This window comes from Mirounga leonina, unplaced genomic scaffold (genome assembly GCF_011800145.1).
Source record: "Mirounga leonina isolate KUSES-001 unplaced genomic scaffold, KU_Mleo_1.0 Mir_115, whole genome shotgun sequence".
NCBI lineage: Eukaryota > Metazoa > Chordata > Mammalia > Carnivora > Phocidae > Mirounga > Mirounga leonina.
Window position 1 is genome coordinate 85,049,813 of NW_023270268.1, and position 15,559 is coordinate 85,065,371.

At 47.2% G+C, this 15,559-nt stretch overlaps 1 protein-coding gene across 3 annotated transcripts in view; it reads right to left on the reverse strand.

Annotated features, from left to right (window-relative positions):
- Window positions 1-391: 391 nt before the first annotated feature.
- The window catches only part of NRROS (negative regulator of reactive oxygen species), a 26,615-nt gene continuing 11,447 nt past the window's right edge, over window positions 392-15,559 (reverse strand). For 2 of the 3 annotated variants that reach the window (XM_034999903.1, XM_034999904.1), the window contains exons 2-3: window positions 5,899-6,016; window positions 392-2,705 (exon numbers count right to left, since the gene is read on the reverse strand). In XM_034999903.1, coding sequence (XP_034855794.1) covers window positions 735-2,705; window positions 5,899-6,003 — 2,076 coding nt within the window. In that variant the 5' untranslated portion in view covers window positions 6,004-6,016 and the 3' untranslated portion in view covers window positions 392-734. Of the gene's footprint in view, window positions 2,706-5,898; window positions 6,017-9,987; window positions 10,827-15,559 lie in introns of those variants that run through there. The other variant, XM_034999902.1, reaches the window with a different exon arrangement.

The following is a 15,559-nucleotide window of genomic DNA, read 5'->3' on the forward strand; positions in this document are numbered from 1 at the left end:
ACGACAGGAGGTGAGAATTCTTTTTTTTTTTTTTTTTTAAGATTTATTTATTTTTGGACAGAGGGAGAGACAGCGAGAGAGGGAACACAAGCAGGGGGAGCGGGAGAGGGAGAAGCGGGCTTCCCGCCGAGCAGGGAGCCCGACGCGGGGCTCGAGCCCAGGACCCCGGGATCATGACCTGAGCTGAAGGCAGACGCTCAACGACTGAGCCACCCAGGCGCCCCAGGAGTTGAGAACTCTTATCTCAGACCCCCGGCTCGGAAACTCCTGTCCTTGGTGAACCCCCACCCCCACCCCCCCAGGGCACGGACCCTCACACCCACAGGACAAGCTCTTGGAGTTGTCTTTGCCATCAGGGAGCTCTGAACCGCTACCCTCTCTAGTCAGCTCCATGTTGTCACCCCGGGGGGAGGATGCTGTAAAGTAATCTGGGTGAAATTCCCGAAAAACGTTAAAGAAAGAGAAAACACAAGCCGAGTTTGATTTAAAAAATATTTAAGAGACATGTGTTTTATTGTCACAGAACATCGCTTAATAAATATTTTACCAGGATGATGAGGGTGAATCACAATGATGGAGGAAGGGCTTGGGGACAACGAGGGATGGAAACATTTGAAACTTTTAACTTAAACCTCAATTCACCAGCTTTGTCCTCCGCATCAGAGCTGGAGATCTGGCGGAGGACGTGTTCTTGCATGCACAGGCCCAGCTTCTCACCTTGGCACGTAGCCAGGTCAGTATATGGAAGACCAGTGGCAGCGACTCTTGATGACCTGAAGCAGAGGCTTCCGGAACGTGAGGAAGATGACGGTGCAGGCCACCAGCAGGGTGAGGCAGCTGGGAAGGATGAGCACGAGGTACAGCAGGCCCATGTCCACCCGCTCCCATTTGCAGTCCCGAGGCGTGCCTCCGGGCAGCTCCAGCAGGCGAATGACCTTGGAGGAGAGGTTGCAAGTGAGCATGTGCAGGTCGGCAATGGTGTGCAGGCGCTGCAGGGACCCCCAGCCCTCCACCCCGCAGCAGTCGTAAGGATTCTGACTGAGGTAGATGGTCCGCAGACTTCTGCTGAGCTGCTCGGACAGCGCGCTCTGGGGAAGGGCTGTGAGGGAGTTTCTGCGGAGATCCAGGGTCTGCAGGGCCAGGCTGCCCCTGAACCGTGGGAAACTGCTCAAAGAATTCCCCGACAGATCCAAGTCCCTCAGGTTCCCAAACCCAGAGAAGTCCAGCTCCGTGAAGCCGGACCTGAGGCCCACGTTCCTGAGAGACAGGACCTGCAACGTGCGGGCAATATCCCGGAGAGGGGCGACGGTGCCGTTCAGCACGCCCCAGTTGCCGGACAGGTCTAAGTGGGTGAGGGCGGTGCCCCGGAACGCACAGTCGTGTAAGGCCCGCAGCCCGCAGCCCTCCAGAGACAGGCTCCTCAGGGATGCCACGTTCCGGAAGTCCACACAGCGTGGGGGGCCCGGGCGGGCCAAGGCAGCTGGCTGGGGGCACAGGGAGATCTCGTTGTGGCTCATGTCAACTGTAGTGATGTTACCGGCGTCAGCGAAAAGGCCCGCGGGGACGCCCCTGAGCTGGTTGGAGCTCAGGTTGAGTGAGCGGAGGCTCCTCAGGCAGCCGGGGAGGCCCGGGGCCAGGTGCAGCTCCGACAGCTGGTTGTGGCTCAGGTCCAGCTCGGTGAGCGCCCCGGGGGGCTCGTGCTCTCGGATGTGAAGCGTCATCAGGCAATTCTGCTTGAGGTTCAGGTGGGAGAGGGCAGGCATGTTCCTCAGGAAGCCGGCGGGCAGGTACTGGAACTGGTTCTGGCTCATGTCCAGGAAGCGCAGATCGGCGAGCTCGCTGGAAGCAAACTCTTCCCAGAGGTTGACGGTGGTGATGTTGGTCACGTTGCCGTCCACCAGGAGGAACTGGGCCACCATCTCCCGAGGCGAAGAGGCGTTGTACAGGTCCCTGTAGAAGCCCATGTTGTTGTCCTGCAGCAGGAGGGTGTGCAGCTTGCCGCACTGGGGCAGGAGCGGGAAGAAGAGCAGCTGGTTGTGAGAGAGGTCCAGCGTCTCCAGCTCGAAGGCGGCCTCGGCGCCCGACGCCAGGAACCACTCCAGGGCGTTGTAGCTGACGTTGAGGAAGCGCAGCTGGCGGAGGCTGAAGTCCACGATGCAAGGGAGGTTGTTATAGGCCAGGTTGAGGCGCCTCAGCTCGGTCAAGCCGTCGAAAGCGCCACCCTCAATCTCAAAGATGTAGTTTCTCTGCAGATCCAGCTCCCTGAGGCGCCCCAGGCCCTCGAAGACGGAGTCGTCGAGCCTCATGATGGTGTTCCTCGCCAGGGACACGGACTCCAGCGAAGACAGGTTCCGGAGCATGAGGGCCGCCATGTCTTCTGTCAGGGAGTTCCCCGACAGGTCCAGCCTGCGCAGAGCCTGCAGGCGGCGGAAGGCAGCCGCCGTGTCCCTGTAGCTCTCGGAGAGGGAGTTGTCGGGCAGCGCCAGGCTGCGCAGACGGGCCTGGCCCCGGAAGGCGCCGCGGCCGATGCGCCCCAGCTGGCAGCTGTGCAGGCTGAGGCTCTCCAGGCGAGGGTAGGGCTGCAGGGAATGGTTCCACAGGGCCTTCAGCGGGTTGGCGTCCAGGATGAGCCTCTGCGAGTAGGGCGGGAGGTGGCGGGGCACCGACGCCAGGTTCTGCCCTCGGCAGTCGGCCACTCCCTCAACCTAGGTCCAGAAACACACCAGGGTCAGCAGGGAGGGGGCTTCCGAGGCGGCCGCTTATGTGCAGAAACCCGGCCCGGTCACCGGACGATTCCTGCAAGTGCGGGCAGTGGCTCTAGAGATCTTTTTTTTTTTTTAAGAAAAAGGAGGATAGGAAAATGTAGAACAGAAGGAAGCTTCTCTTTGTTCTTTACCGTCACGTGGAAACAGTCACTGGGAGCTGAGTCCCAGGCCTCCCCCACAACACACTGCGTGTCAGAGGAGATCTGAGCTCCTGTCCGCTGGCTTCTGAGCAGTGACAACTGTGCTCGCAGTTCGGTTTCAGCGGTGAGAGGGACTGAGGACCAAGGCTGTACCCGGGTCTGAAGCCCACCTCTGCCATTTATTTCCCATGTGGGCAGATAACTTAGCCTAAGTCTGTTCCTTCCTCTGAAAAATGGAGACGAAGATAGAGAGCGCCCACCTCGGGGGACTGCAGTGGGCTTAGATGGGAGGCCGCCCAGCGCCTGACACGGTGAGCACCACTCACGCAAACGGCCACTGTCGCATCCTCATCGCTATTCCCGGAACGCCTGTGCGTCCAACGGGGTCAACGCCAGACAACCGAGATGCTGTGGCATCTTCAATTCACCTGAAGTAATTTTGCCTGGGATGCTCCTCTACATTCTGGATTGATCAGTATTACAGCTTAAAAGGACTTTAGAGCTCATCACCACTCTGAATGGTACAGAGAAGTGGGGTCTGGACAGAAGTGAAGAGCCAATGGCATTGCAGATACAAGAGCCCGGAGCTCCTAATGCCCAATTCAGTGCCCTTCCCGGGTGCTGTTCCACCATGACGGTGCAGCATAAGGAGGTAGGATGGATGGGAGGACCCTGTTCTTATTGCAGAAATCACACAAGCCTCAGGATGCTTTAGCGCAGCCCAGTGTTTTACAAGATTGGCAAAAAAAAATCAGTCACCAGGATGTCAGGTGTCCAGGAAAAAAAGTTTTAAGGGATAAGATAGAAGAATAATGGCCTTCCTTTTCAAGGATTGGTCAGTAGGATAAGGCCAGTGATTACGGAAAAAAAAATTTTTTTTAATGAGACCACACTCTGCAAACTGTCCAGTAATCTACTTTTACCACCCTCGATAATGTGTACAGACATATCGCTGTGGCAAGAAAAATAAATCTGACCACATTCTGTTAAGCAACTGTGTATTAGTTCATTGCATGAATAGCACAGTGCTAAAGAGCAAGAGTTCTAGGGTCAGTCCATTTTGGTTCTGCTTTTCAACAAATGGGTGACTTTGGGCTGTCATCTAACCGGTCGGGACCTTCATTATTCCCCCTGTAAAATGGAAATTATAATTTTCTCATACGTTTTTTTTTTTTTTTCTTGAGAACTCAATGTGATTGTTTATGTAAAACAAAACAGAACCTGGGACGTAAGTGCTTGATAAATGTTAGCTATGATGATTAGCATGATTTGATTAATTAATCTATTGCTGAGCATTGGAATTGTTTCTAATTTCCAGATGAACATCAGAACGACTTTGTCAAGTTCTTTTCACTCTTCCCCTCCCCTCGAAAGTCTTTGGAATTTTGATTGGGATTGCATTACAATTACGGGTTAACTGGGGGGATAACTGAGTCTTTACAAAACTCCGTCTCTCCATGCAGAAATAATGTATTTCCTTATTTGAATAAGTGTTGGTCTCCCCCTAACAGGGACTCTCTGGAGAATGTTGTGGTTAGGGGCTTTCTTCAAGCTGTGGGACCCTGTTTCAGCACAGCAGCTGCAGCTCTGGGGTCCCACCTCTGCAATTCCCTGCAGCCCCACTGAAGGGCTACAAAAGGACCACATGGCTGTTAGAGCCCAAGGAAACCTCATCATGTCCACTTTATGATAACACGTGGCTTAGGCAAGGAGGGGCACTGCAGATAGCTGGACTCGCAAACTCTCAGGCTTTAAAGAGCCACAGGGAATCCACTCTTTGAGCTCCCTGGCAGCCCACCCCTGCTCCTGCCCACCAGGCTGGAGAGGGTCAGGCAAGTGTCTAGCCTGAACCCTGAAAGGCTATCAAAGAACTCACACTTTCTTCCTTCCTCCTTCTATGCCTGATTCCCTCCTGAATTAGCTACTGTGAAGTTAATCTTCGATTGTCTCTGTAAGGGGATAATGGAAGCCTGAAGTTGTAGCAGAGACTAACAACAGTAATACTAGATAAAACATAGAGCTCTTACTACGCACAAGGCACTGTTCTGAGAGCTTTATATACACTAACTCATTTAATCATCGTAACAATGCAGTGCTATGGTATTATTGGCTGGTACCACTATTCGGTATCTTACAGAGGAGGAAACTGAGACACAGAGTGCCCCTTCTCCCACCAATGTCACCAGCCAGTAAGGGGGGGTGTTAAACCTGCTCTGGCTCATAACCCCCACTCCCTACTGGAATATATTACAGCATAGTGGTTAGAGGTTACTAAAAATGGTTAAGAACCATGACCAGCTGGGTTTTTGAGATTTATGAGCGATGAATGTAGGTATTACCCCAACATTCAATTTGTCTTCCCAGTGCCTACCATATAATAGGACTCAAGGAATGTTTATTAAATGTATGTTTCCTAAGCAGACTTTTGATCTCATAGACTTATAGGCAAGGGAGAAAATTTCCAGAAATGTGCTCAGTTGTTATGAGCCAAGTCTGTTTCCACATACAGGCTGAAAGCCCCAGGGAGGGCAAACTGTAAAAGCTCAGCTCTCCACTCCCTGGACCTTCTTCAGCCTGAACGTGATCTAGGAGGTCACTCTGCAGCACAGTTGTTGAGCACTTGCTATTGGCTCATACGCAAGCTCTGAGTCAGGGCTTCTCCAACTGTACTACGCCCTACTCAGGGATTCTGATACCATGAGTGGAGCTCGATCATCCAGATTTTTAACAAGGTCTTCTTGTTCTGGGTGACTGACCTCAGGGGCCTCCTGTCCTCAGCAGGTATGAAAAAGATGGGGCAGGGACTGCCCGGCCTTCCCCAGGCATCGTCCTAACCTTTGGTTAAGGAGCAGCTTGCACGTAGGCAGCTGCAAGGTGGTCCAGACTCCTTCATTCCCTGCCCTCTTTGATGGACAATCCACCAGATTTCCCAATGGACCGATCCTTGTCAGGACAGAAGCAACCGACAGCTCAGAGTTCCCTGGAAAACTCACCAACAGGCAGCCCCCTTGGGAAGCTGTGGCCATTCCATTTCGATTTCTCCATCCCAGTGTCAAGAACTGAAAACCCAGGCAGAGCCAGAGGGGCAGTAACTCCATCTCAAGTGCAGCACTGTGGACAGAGGGCAGAGAAAAAGTGGGTCAGAGAAGGACATCCCCAAGGGCTGCTCTGCACTCTTAGTAGAAGGAGCCGGTTCCCCGCTATGTCTGGTCTTGGAGGCCCACAGCTAGAAGAAGGTGGAAACCCACAGATTCTTCAAATACCTCAGGTTAGCCAACACTTTCAACCTTTCCCTGCAACTGGAGGCTAGAACTTATTTTTGTTTTGCTTCTACCATTTGATGGACAGGTAGCCGAACACTGAAACTTTGAAGAGCCCACCAGCAGAAGAGAGCCAAAGGACTTGAGGAAGCAGGTCTCAGGTCACCTGGAGTTTGCCATGTTTTGTCATTCTGTTGAAGTTTTCCTCCCAAAGCTCAAATCTGCCTGATGCCTCACCTGAGCTCGATAAATATTTGCTGCACAAATGAATGAATGAACGAATGGTGAACTGGGATTGAAATATTAATTGTAGCTTCTGGTCCCATAGAGTTACTAATTACTGTGTTGACACGAGGCTTTTAGGAGGGTAGATCTCATTGGTTAACTCATTTGAATATAGCCCTTTGAAAAAAAGGACTTTGATGTTTTGCCTGGATAAGAGAAAAAAACTGAGGGGCAAATGAAAAGTCATCTTCAGATATAATAAGGATTATTGATGAAGTGTGGTCGCCAGCCCTCTTATCTGGCCAGTGAACACAGAACAGGAACCATGAGAAGGCTTAACATTATACATATACCAACAGAATTTTAGAACTAAGAGAAACCATAATGGAAATCTGGTATATCCTCTGCCATCACAGTTTTACAGGAGAACATTCAAAGGCCCAGAGATAATAAGGGCTTATTCCAGGCTCCAGATCAACTTAGGAATAGGGCTGAGAGCAGCCCCCAGGCTCCCCTCCCTGAGCTCCAGGATGAGTAAGCAGCATAATTTCTCTCCCTGAAGGTGCTGTTGAACTGACTGCCCTCTTGTTGGGAGGGCTGATAGCCCACTGGCATTGTTCCTCACAATCAGAGGCAAGTGCCTGGCACCAGCATTTCATCTGCACCATCCTCTCCTTGACACGCCCCCGGGAGGGACCACAGGGCCTGCTCCCTAATATGAACCTCCTCACCTATTCCAGAAGACCCACAGACCTTTCTGCCTCACACATCCAGGCCACCTTGGGCCCCTTCCTCTTTCTCTTTCTTTGAATGAGTTTACACATCTCTGAGGCTAACTTTAACTTCCTGGTCAGATCTGAATACTCACCAGTGAAAACAGACTAGCAGAAAAGCAAAGTGAAACCAGGTAAATTAACTTTAGCCTTCACTTCAGGTCAGGTCAGCTCTCCTTACCACAGAGGGAACCTCTCACTCAGAATTCATCAGTCTTTGCTGGACACTGGGAATCCCCGTCCTAGCCCTCCTTCCGCTTCTGCACCTGTACGGAACTACTACCTTATGGCATGTACAGGGCACAGATGGCTAAAGCAGAGCCATATGGGCTTTGTCCTTAGGATCCTCACACACACACACACACACACACACACACACAGGAAACAACCTTGGGATCACTGCCCACCTTGAGGTAAGGTTGCCAGACTTAGCGAATTACAGGATGCCATTTGAATGTAAGATAAACAACAAATAACTTTTTAATGTAAATATGTCCCTTGCAATATTTGCGTCATACTTATACTAAAGAAATTCATTGTTTATCTGACATTCAAGTTTCACTGGGCGTCCTATATTTTATCGAAGACAAACAGGGAAATGGCAACCATGGACTTGCCCCCCCCTTCCTCCCTCACCCCCTCTGTCAGGCTTGGGATGGTACATGCTGTTGTGACAATGACCCTTCCAGAAAAGCCATTTCAATTTATACCGAAATGCCAAATCTAGATGTGTACAGGGCAAGATTACGATTTCTTCAGGGAGAATGTAACTCTTTAGACTGGAATGCTAAATGGGCCTGATGTCATGCCCAGAGTATAATTTTAATTCCTGGGTCGACGAGAAAATTTTTGCAAATTTAAAATATATTTACTCCTTCCTCCTAAACCCAGCCAACCAGGAAAAAAAAATTATTGCCATTCCCTCTGGGCAACTCCTCTCATGAGGCAGCACAGGAAAAGTATGGGATTTAGAACCAGACAGACCAGGGTTTGAATTCTGGCTCCAGTATTTGTTCTTCGTCCTTGAGCAATTCATATAAAGTCTCTAAGACTCAGATAATCCCTCTATAAAATGGGGATAATAATAACTATTCAGAGTTTTTATGAGATCAGGCAATATATGTGAAAATGCTTCATTAACTATGAGGATAGTTAATAACATAATTATTATTTATGAGTTTCAAACACTATTGAGCTGGTTGAGTGGTTGTTATGTGTAATCTCCAAGAAAGAGAAGCGAAAAGAAAATAACTATCATGGAGGGCAATCAAGGCAGTATGACATTAATAATTTAAATGAGGTAACCTGAAACCTCCCCTCACTATAATTAACAGGGCCTGGATCCATGGTTCCCATTTCATGGACTGTGAACCACTTGCAGGAGCCACAGAGGAACTGCGAATCAACCCAAATAGGGTTTGAATAAGTATCACGTCTCCTCCGGGTCTGGGTGACCACTGGGAAAGTCCCCTCTATAAGAGCTGAGGTCCTGACACGAGAAGCAGATGGCATCAACAGACTCCGTTTGCATCTTCTTAAGCCAGATAACAAAATTGAAGAGTTCCTTCTAAGTGTGGAGGCAAAAAATGGTAAGTCCTCTTCTCTTTTAATCAGAGTCTACAGTTCTATATTCTTTTATTCAGTTAACAATTTCTATAAGGTCTCTCTATAGTTTATCCAGTCCTGGCTTTCATGATCATGGCTAATGCCAAAGATTGTGAGCTTCTAATTAATAAAAAGCTTTGAAAGACAAGACACTAGTGACCCAGGTGCGAGCAGGACATAAGTCCTGTATCATGTCGTAACACATCTCACCTGGAGATATGAAGACTCTAAAGCCTACCTTCTGTTACAGTGAAGTCCTCTTAGTATTGCATTTATATTTCTTCTTCATCTTCTAACTATTCTGTGTTCAGTCATCACAAAATGTCCTTGCTGGTTCTTCTCTAAGAAGTCCTTGAAATATTAGGACCTCCAGTTCTTCATAGCATCCCTGTGCAATCATTTGTCTTGAGATTCTAATTGGCTATCATGGAAACCTGGGATTCAACCATATCAATCCCAGTTTTCCTTTTTTAAAAACTAACTTACTTATTTTAAGTAATCTTTTTTTTAAAAGCAATTTTTTTTTTTTAAGATTTTATTTATTTGCGAGAGAGAGAATGAGAGACAGAGAGCATGAGAGGGAGGAGGGCCAGAGAGGGAAGCAGACTCCCTGCTGAGCAGGGAGCCCGATGCGGGACTCGATCCCGGGACTCCAGGATCATGACCTGAGCCGAAGGCAGTCGCTTAACCAACTGAGCCACCAAGGCGCCCATTTTAAGTAATCTTTATGCCCAACGTGGGGCTCGAACTTTTGACCCCAAGATCAAGAGTCGCATGTTCGACCAACAGAGCCAGCCAGGCACCCCTATACACTGTTCCTTTTTAGGCAGAAATACGATACAGCTTTTTGTCTGGTTTTTCTCTGTGCATACCTAGTTATAATAAATAAGTGGTGAAAACAGATTCATTTCATAAAAGCAACATGAATCAAGACTGTATTCTAGAACAAGAGAACACTAACAGTGAGGAAGGAGAATGCATATCAGCTGTAAAAATTCCTCTTTGTTTTAGAAAGTATGCTTGCTGCTTTTTCTGTTTCCACAAAATAGTACGGAGAACCTCCGGCTTCATTGAGCCAAGTAAGGTGAAAGAAGACCAAGTGGATGGTCCTGCGGGCTGAAAGGGTTGGGAACATTAACTCCTTTTGGACAGGGTGTCCCGATCCTGGGGAGCACTTTCCATCCCCATCCCCATCCCCACTTTCCATCCCCATCCCCACCTCAGTTCTGGGCTTAGGACCGCTTGAATGGAAGATGGCAACATGCAGGCCAAGGAATGGCCTCAGTGAGGGGTTGTGCGGGTGTTGCTTGCTTTTGCAATGGATGGGGAAGAGAAGGTGAGTGAAATCTTCCTACTGGTCTCTCCTTCTTGAGGTCCTGACATTTCCATGTCCCTGTCGTCACAAAAATCAAAATCGTTCAGATGTGCAGCAGCATCCCTAGTTTTGTTAGATCATCTAACACTTAAACATATATGTATACTAATTTTTTTCCCAAATGCATGTGGATTTTCCTGTATTAATAAAATAAAACTTCTTTTTTTAAGGGTGATTAATTCTAAATAGTTTTCTGTCATGATGTAATGTCTTAATCAGCAGGTAGTAAAACACAACCACATGTAAAGGCCAATCTAGGGGTATTTTTTATACGTTAAAAGATCTCATACTGAAAGTTTGGGAATACTAAGGAATAACTCTGACTTGAGTTTTGGTTTTGTTGTGTGGGAGGGTTTTGATTCATGTTCAGGAAAGGATGCTGGATTTCTAATATCCAGGGGCACCCTGAATATCACCTCACTCCCACACTCTCACCTCCCCAGCCCGTCTCACCACTGCCACTACAGAGTGGGGACTGCACCCTCTTTGCTAAAGGTGCTATCAGTAAGTGTTAAGAGTGTTATACATACATCAGCATGTAATTGAGAATTTTCTCCTCAAAATAATCAGAGAAGCTGAAAAGCTTTAAACAAAGGGGTCTTTGGAGAAAGATGGTAGCTCAGAGGTACTGGTGTCAGAAACAAATATTTATAGGGGCGCCTGGGTGGCTAGCGGCTGCCTTCGGCTCAGGTCATGATCCCAGGGTCCTGGGATCCAGCCCCGCATTGGGCTCCCTGCTCAGCGGGAGCTTGCTTCTCCCTCTGCCTGCCGCTCCCCCTACTTGTGCTTTCTCTCTCCCTCTCTCTCTGACGAATAATTAATTAATTAATTAAAATTGTAAAAAAAATATTTATGGACTGGTGTGAGGGGAAGAAATCTCTAGAAGCAGAGAATGCCTAAGTGCAGGGTGTGAATGTGTGAGGTTGACACCCGTGAACACGAAAGGCACAGGTGCTAGCTAGAGGTCTCCACAGAAAGGGAATCTGCCTTTGTTTAAAAATAAAAGAGCAAATCCCACCTGGGATCCTGGGAGAAAGGCAAGGGCAGCTGGTCACACACCACAGAGAACAGATAATAAAGGACAGAAACCCCAGTCTGTGACCATTTCAAATAATTCCTACTACCAAGAAGTATTTGAAAACCTCAGGCAAACAGCTTTGATCTCTTTGATCCGTAGCAAAAAAATTAGAATGACTTTAGCCCTCACCAAATGTTCAAACTTAGCATCTCCTGTGGTGAGACCACCTGACACTCTGAGCTTCCAGGTGGGGCGCCTTGGGAAACACAGAGCAGTACCCTTGCCAAGAATGTTTGCCCTGGACCCAGTCATGAAGAAACAATCAGACGGATCCAGGCTGTATATTGTCCTATGAGACAACTGGCTTGGGCTCTTCAAAGAAGTCAAAGTTTTGAAACAAAGAAAGGCAGTGGAGGGGAAAAGGGGAGGTCTGATTACAGGTGAAGAAGAAGCATAATAACCAAGTGCAATGCATGTACCTCAAGTAGATTTTGGAGTTTTAAAAATCTCAGAAAAATTTGAGACAACTGGGGTAAATTTACATGTGTACCGAATGATGTGTTTTTAGACAGTATTATGTACAAATGATATTATCAGATTATTGCTGATTTTCTTAGGTATGAAAATGATTTTTTTTGGCTATGTAGGAAAGTGCCTTTATTGGGAAATGCATGCTAAAGTATCTAGGGGTGAAGTTTCACAATATCTACAATTTATGTAACCTACTTTTTTTTTCTTTAAGATTTTATTTATTTATTTGACAGAGAGAGACACAGCGAGAGAGGGAACACAAGCAGGGGGAGTGGGAGAGGAAGAAGCAGGCTTCCCGCCGAGCAGGGAGCCCGATGTGCGGCTCGATCCCAGGACCCTGGGACCATGACCTGAGCCGAAGGCAGACGCCCAATGACTGAGCCACCCAGGCGCCCCTATGTAACCTACTTTCACATGGCCTAGGTGCGGGAGAGAGAGAAAATTAAAGCAAAATATTACCAAAAGATAAATTTAGCATGATACCTTCTTTTAACTTTTCTGTAAATTTTGAAATTTTTCAAAATAAAAATAAACAAGGAACATGAGATAAATGTTGGAGTTCCTAAAAGAAGAGGGGTAATAATGGTAATTTGTTGTCCCAGTATTTCTTGGAACATAACATTTTTCAAATATTCTCCTTAGAAGGATACTCAGTAAACATTTGTTAAAAATGCATATACACAGGGTGCCTGGGTGGCTCAGTTGTTAAGCGTCTGCCTTTGGCTCGGGTCATGATCCCAGGGTCCTGGGATCGAGCCCTGCATCAGGCTCCCTGCTCGGTGGGAAGCCTGCTTCTCCCTCTCCCACTCCCCCTGCTTGTGTTCTGCTCTCGCTGTGTCTCTCTCTGTTAAATGGATAAATAAAATCTTTTTTAAAAATGCATTTTAACATAAACCTTAAAGATACCCTGAGAATTCTAGCATCTGACATTCAAACTAGAGCTTCCAGATAGCTTCTCTCCTATCTGAAAGGAGCACCAGAGTGTTAGATCATGTGTTCTGACTTGATGCACTAATATAACTTCCACTGTCCAGGTTGGTCAGTAGCTCTGTCCACCACACCTGCAGTCCCTCTAAAAGGCAGGCCTCAGGGGAAACACATGACCTTCCCACCACCTCCACCTCTACCTCCACCTCCATCAAGCTGATAGAATCTTGGGGGAGTACCTGGCCAGAGGAGGTCAATCCTTACATGCAGCCAGCACCCTCTGAATGATCCCAATGCAGAGACAAGGGAGAGAATTAGGTAATTTTTTTTTAAGTAGGCTCCATGCCCAGTGTTGAGCCCAACACGGGGCTTGAACTCATGACCCTGAGATCAAGACCTGAGCTAAAATCAAGAGTTGGACGCTTAACTGACTGAGCCAATCAGGTGCCCGAAATTAGGTAATGAGCAGTGGAAATTGGAGCTAAGAGGCACAGAGAGAAGGTAGAATTGAATTTTTGAGGGATCTTGCCATGAGGAAGCAGGAGCTATGAGTTAGATTACAAGACATATGAACAGAAAAGAATGAAAACAGTCAACAGAGGGCAGAGATCAGAGAAGGTAGAAGAGGAAGAGTGACAAGATGGTGGGCCCTGCAGGCTGGGTGGCAAGAATGGGCTCTGAGGCTGCCTTTGGGGTTCCTGATGGTTCTCTGCAGGGTCAGATCCATTTCCAAGCTCCATGTTTTCTCATGATAGCATCTCCACCCCCGACCCCCCAAGGGCTGGCCCAACTATTGCATGTTGGCAACGAAAAGGAGCTAACTAAAATAAAGCTTTTTTTGTTTTTTTAAGATTTTATTTATTTATTTGCGAGAGAGAATGAGAGATAGAGAGAGCGAGAGGGAGGAGGGTCAGAGGGAGAAGCAGACTCCCGGCTGAGCAGGGAGCCCGATGCGGGACTCGATCCCGGGACTCCAGGATCATGACCTGAGCCAAAGGCAGTCGCTTAACCGACTGGGCCACCCAGGCGCCAGAGCTAACTAAAATAAGACTTGCTCTTTAATAAGCTTAAACTCAGGGGTGCGGGGGTGGCTCAGTCGTTAAGCGTCTGCTTTCAGCTCAGGTCATGATCCCAGGGTCCTGGGATTGAGCCCCGCGTCGGGCTCCCTGCTCTGCTGGAAGCCTGCTTCTCCCTCTCCCACTACCCCCGCTTGTGTTCCCTCTCTCGCTGTGTCTCTCTCTGTCAAATAAATAAATAAAATCTTTAAAAAAATAAGCTTAAACACAAAGGACAAAATTGACAACAAAGTGCATGCAAGGTTTATGAAAATTAGAGAAAGTGACTGAAATCTGAATCTAGCAATGTATTTTTCAAAGTGTAACCTACAGGCAAGAATGATCGAGGGATGGGAAAACAAAAGAGCAAAAATTTATTGGGAAACAAGATATTAATCTAGTCTTAAAGTACCTCTCTACAGATTACTTATAAAGGCAAAATAGCAATTTTATGGTGGAGAAACTGGCAGACACCTCCTTAACTAAATGGTCAAGTTACTACTGGGCCTTACTGGGGTACTTGGCAAAATCTGAATACAAACCATGGATGAAATAACAGTATTATATAGGGGTGCTTGGGTGGCTTAGTCGGTCAAGTGTCTGACTCTTGATCTCAACTCAGGTTTTGATCTCAGGGTCATGAGTTCAAGCCCCGAATTTGGCTCCATGCCTGGCGTGGAGCCTACTTAAAAACAACCACCACAACAAAAAACAATATTATATCAATGTTAAACGTCTAGATTTTGATCATTGTACTACATCTATGTAAGAGACTATCCTTGTTCTTAGAAAATATATGAATTATTTGGAGGTAAAGGGGCATGTCTGCACATTATTCTCATTTTTTTTTTTAATTTGAGAGAGAGAGTGAGAGAGAGAGCACAAGAGGGGGTAGGGTCGGAGGGAGGAGCAGACTCCCTGCTGAGCTGGGAACCCGATGCGGGACTCAATCCCCAGACTCCGGGATCATGACCCGAGTTGAAGGTAGTCGCTTAACCAACTGAGCCACCCAGGCGCCCTGCAACATTATTCTCAAATCATTCAGGAAAAAAATACCCGTGTGTGTGTGTGTGTGTGTATGTGTGTTTTAAGTAGGCTCCATACCCAGTGTGGGGCTTGAACTCATGACCCTGAGATTAGGGGTCGTGGGCTCTACTGACGGAGTCAGCCAGGCACCCCCATATATATATATTTTTAAATAAATAAATAGAGAAAGAGAGGAACCAAACATGAGAAAATGGTGAATGGAGGTGAAGAATTTATGAGAATTCTTTGTTATTTTTGCAATTTTTCTTTAAGTTCAAAATGGTCTCAAAATTAAAAGTTACAGAAAATTAACACTTTTTAGGGGTGCCTGGGTGGCTCAGTCGGTTAAGTGTTCAACTCTTGATTTTGGCTCAGGTCATGATCTCAGGGTTGTGAGATCGAGCCCCACATGGTGCTCTGTGCTGGATGTGGAGCCTGCTTAAGATTCTCACTGCCCTGCCCAACCCCCCCACTCCCTCCCTAAAAAAAAAAAAAAAAGTGTACTCTAAAACTAATTAGATTCTTGTAGCAGGAAAATTGACTTATTTTGGGTACTGACAAATCATCATGTTAGATAATTGTAGACATCATCTCTGTTTTATGAGAATCTGCACATAAAACTAACTTGATTTGCAAGATTTTTGCTTGGAGAAATTGTACTGACACCAAGCAAATGGTTTAGCAAGATATATTTATTGCTTAAAATGTAGTCTGGAAAAGGAAAGAAGGGAGAAAAAGGAAAGCAAGAATAACATTTTAGCTCAAACTTTAAATTCAAGATGAGGGGGGCCCAAGTCCTTCTGATCGAGGCCGAAAGAAAGAAAGAAAGAAAGAAAGAAAGAAAGAAAGAAAGAAAGAA